At 38.8% G+C, this 2,618-nt stretch overlaps 1 protein-coding gene across 4 annotated transcripts in view; it reads left to right on the top strand.

Annotated features, from left to right (window-relative positions):
- Positions 1 to 2,618, top strand: part of LOC107670401 (putative transcription factor p65 homolog) — a 17,395-nt gene that overhangs the window by 11,923 nt on the left and 2,854 nt on the right. For 3 of the 4 annotated variants that reach the window (XM_016463001.1, XM_016463000.1, XM_016462998.1), the window contains exons 8-9: positions 2,158 to 2,373; positions 2,470 to 2,547. In XM_016463001.1, coding sequence (XP_016318487.1) covers positions 2,158 to 2,373; positions 2,470 to 2,547 — 294 coding nt within the window. Of the gene's footprint in view, positions 1 to 300; positions 380 to 2,157; positions 2,374 to 2,469; positions 2,548 to 2,618 lie in introns of all 4 variants that reach the window. The other variant, XM_016462999.1, reaches the window with a different exon arrangement.

The raw sequence follows: 2,618 nt of genomic DNA, 5'->3' as shown, positions 1-2,618 counted from the left end.
TGTGTGTGTGTGTGTGTGTGTGTGTGTGTGTGTGTGTGTGTGTGTGTGCGCGCGCAGTCCCGGAGCCCAGGATCTGGGAGGAGGAGTACGATCTGAACGCGGTGCGCCTGTGCTTCCAAGTGTCCATCACGCTGCCCAGCGGAGAGCTGTTCCCTCTGGAGCACGTCGTGTCTCAGCCCATCTATGATAACCGTGAGTGTCTCGCCGCCGCTCTGACCGCTGACCGCGAACACACCGAGCCTGACCGCTCTGACCGCTCTCTCTCTCTCCTCAGGAGCTCAGCCGAGCTCCGAGCTCAAGATCTGCCGCGTCAACAGAAACTCCGGCAGCTGCCGCGGAGGAGACGAGATCTTCCTGCTGTGCGACAAAGTGCAGAAAGGTGTGTGCGCTTGTTCATATTTTGAATTAGTATTTATTTATTTATGTGGGTCAAAGACGTTAAGATGTCCGCATCGAAAGAAATTAACAAAAGTGATTATATGTCCATAGAAAGCAGATTAAATGTAAGTAAAGTGTCTACTTTGAAGGTTCCAAATAAGTTTTTGAAGAATAAAATGTCAAATTTTGGTTGAAATAATGTTACATTGTCATTCAGTGTAACACAGTATTTATGTAAAAATTCAAACAACATGTTTATTCTGACCTGTACATATTAAAACATATAAAAGAATAAGAGAGCATATTAAATTTGATTGTGTTTTAAATGAGTAAAAATTCTTACTGACAAATGGGCAAAACCTAGGATAGTGGCAAATGTAAAAAATGTTAAAATTACAAATAATTAGTATTTGGGGTGAAAGTAATTAGTCTTTTAATGTGTCATAAATTGATTTTTGTTGTAAATATGCCTGACAAGATTGTTATACTGAATGACATTTTACTGGGTCTCTTCTGTAAATCAGGGGAAAATGTGTGATATTTATTTTTTGCTCAGAAAAACTAAATTGCAGTTAAATTAAACAGAAAACTTTTTAATTTTGGGGGGGAAAAACAACAACAATTTAAAGCAGTATTACACTTACTGTTTTTAAGCTTAAACCCTTTTTTGTCTTTGACCCATTTATTAACCAGCGTCATCTTGCTATTATAATGATTTTATTTTATTAAATGTGTATTATATTTGTCAAATATTTGATTAATATTTTGAATTAGTATTTATTGATTTAAGTTTTAGGATTTTGTTGTGTGTTTTGGTCACTTATTATTAGTTAGTTGCTTTTGTAATGTCTATAGTGTCAATTTTAGTTATTTGAGGTACTTCAAGTTCAAATTGGAAATGTTCAAGTAGCTAAATAATAATAATACGTGTTTTTTAAATGTGTTTTGTATTATTGCAGTTGAAGCATGTCTACTTGCTTTCCTGTAAAATATCTAAGCTTCATATTAAAACGAGTTCAATTTACTGGAGAATCTGAGTTATGTAAATAGTAAATATAAAGAGTGAATTAAGTTTATTTTCCTCTTTTGTCAGTGTATTCATCAAATAAGGAAAATCTATTTAATTCAAGATATTTTCTCTGAAAAAATTGCATCTGGAGTAAATAGATTTTATTTTAAGGTTTTTAATTTTTTTTTATGGAAGCCCGTATCCGCCACTGAATAAAGAAATAAAAAAGATCATTGTGACTTTTTATTGTGGTTTACGGTGAATTTATAACAGCTAAGGGGTGCTGTTAACCCCCTAAAACCCCCTTAGCTGTTATAAATTCACTGTAAACCACGGCTTCACGGGGGTTATTGCTTTTATAAAACGGTTATTATACGTAGTAAGTTTTCACAAAATAAAACGGAGCAAATAAAGTGTAATGATATGAATAAAAACAGTATTCTTCCACCAAACAATGTAGCTCCTCAGAAACAGTTGTGGTTGCTACAAAGTGGTTGCCGAGCAACACACAAACGTAAACAAAGGTGTATGTTACTTTGTAGAGTAATTTACAACAGCTTCGAACGCGGCTCAGCCAATCAGAATCAAGCACCGGAACTATCTGTTTATAGTATTATTTTAGTTTTATTTCGGTGCGTCAAGGTGAACTAAATAAAAAGGAGAAATGTTGCTGTGGCAGCTAGCTGAAATAAAATCCGTTGATTGCTGTATTTTAAATAATTAAATGTTTAGTTCAGGATAATGATGTGCGTTCGCTGTCTGTGCTCTAGAGGACATCGAGGTGCGTTTCTTCCAGGACTCGTGGGAGAGCAAGGGCTCGTTCTCTCAGGCTGATGTTCACCGGCAGGTGGCTATCGTGTTGCGCACGCCTCCGTACCGCGACGCTAACCTGACGGAGCCGGTGCGTGTGAAGATGCAGCTGCGCAGGCCGTCTGACCGCGAGCTCAGCGAGCCGCTGGACTTCCAGTACCTGCCCGCAGACCCGGGTGAACATCACTGCTTACTAGCGTTTGTTCTGTTCTCACTCAGGATCCTTCACTTGCTCTCATGCTGCTGGTTTGTTCCTTCTGTTGCATGAGCAGATGAGCACAGGCTGATGGAGAAGCGCAAGAGAACAGAGGGCATGCTGCAGAACCTCAAACTGAGCAGCATCATCGCAGGTGTGTGTGTGTGAGTGTGTCTGTGTGAGTCTGTGTGTGTGTTTGAGTGTGTGTGAGTGTGTGTGAGTGTG

The sequence above is a fragment of the Sinocyclocheilus anshuiensis genome, unplaced genomic scaffold (assembly GCF_001515605.1).
Source record: "Sinocyclocheilus anshuiensis isolate Anshui unplaced genomic scaffold, SAMN03320099.WGS_v1.1 scaffold1033, whole genome shotgun sequence".
Taxonomy (NCBI): Eukaryota; Metazoa; Chordata; class Actinopteri; order Cypriniformes; family Cyprinidae; genus Sinocyclocheilus; species Sinocyclocheilus anshuiensis.
The sequence above is the reverse complement of the archived record's forward strand: the minus strand, read 5'-3'. Positions and strand labels throughout refer to the sequence as shown.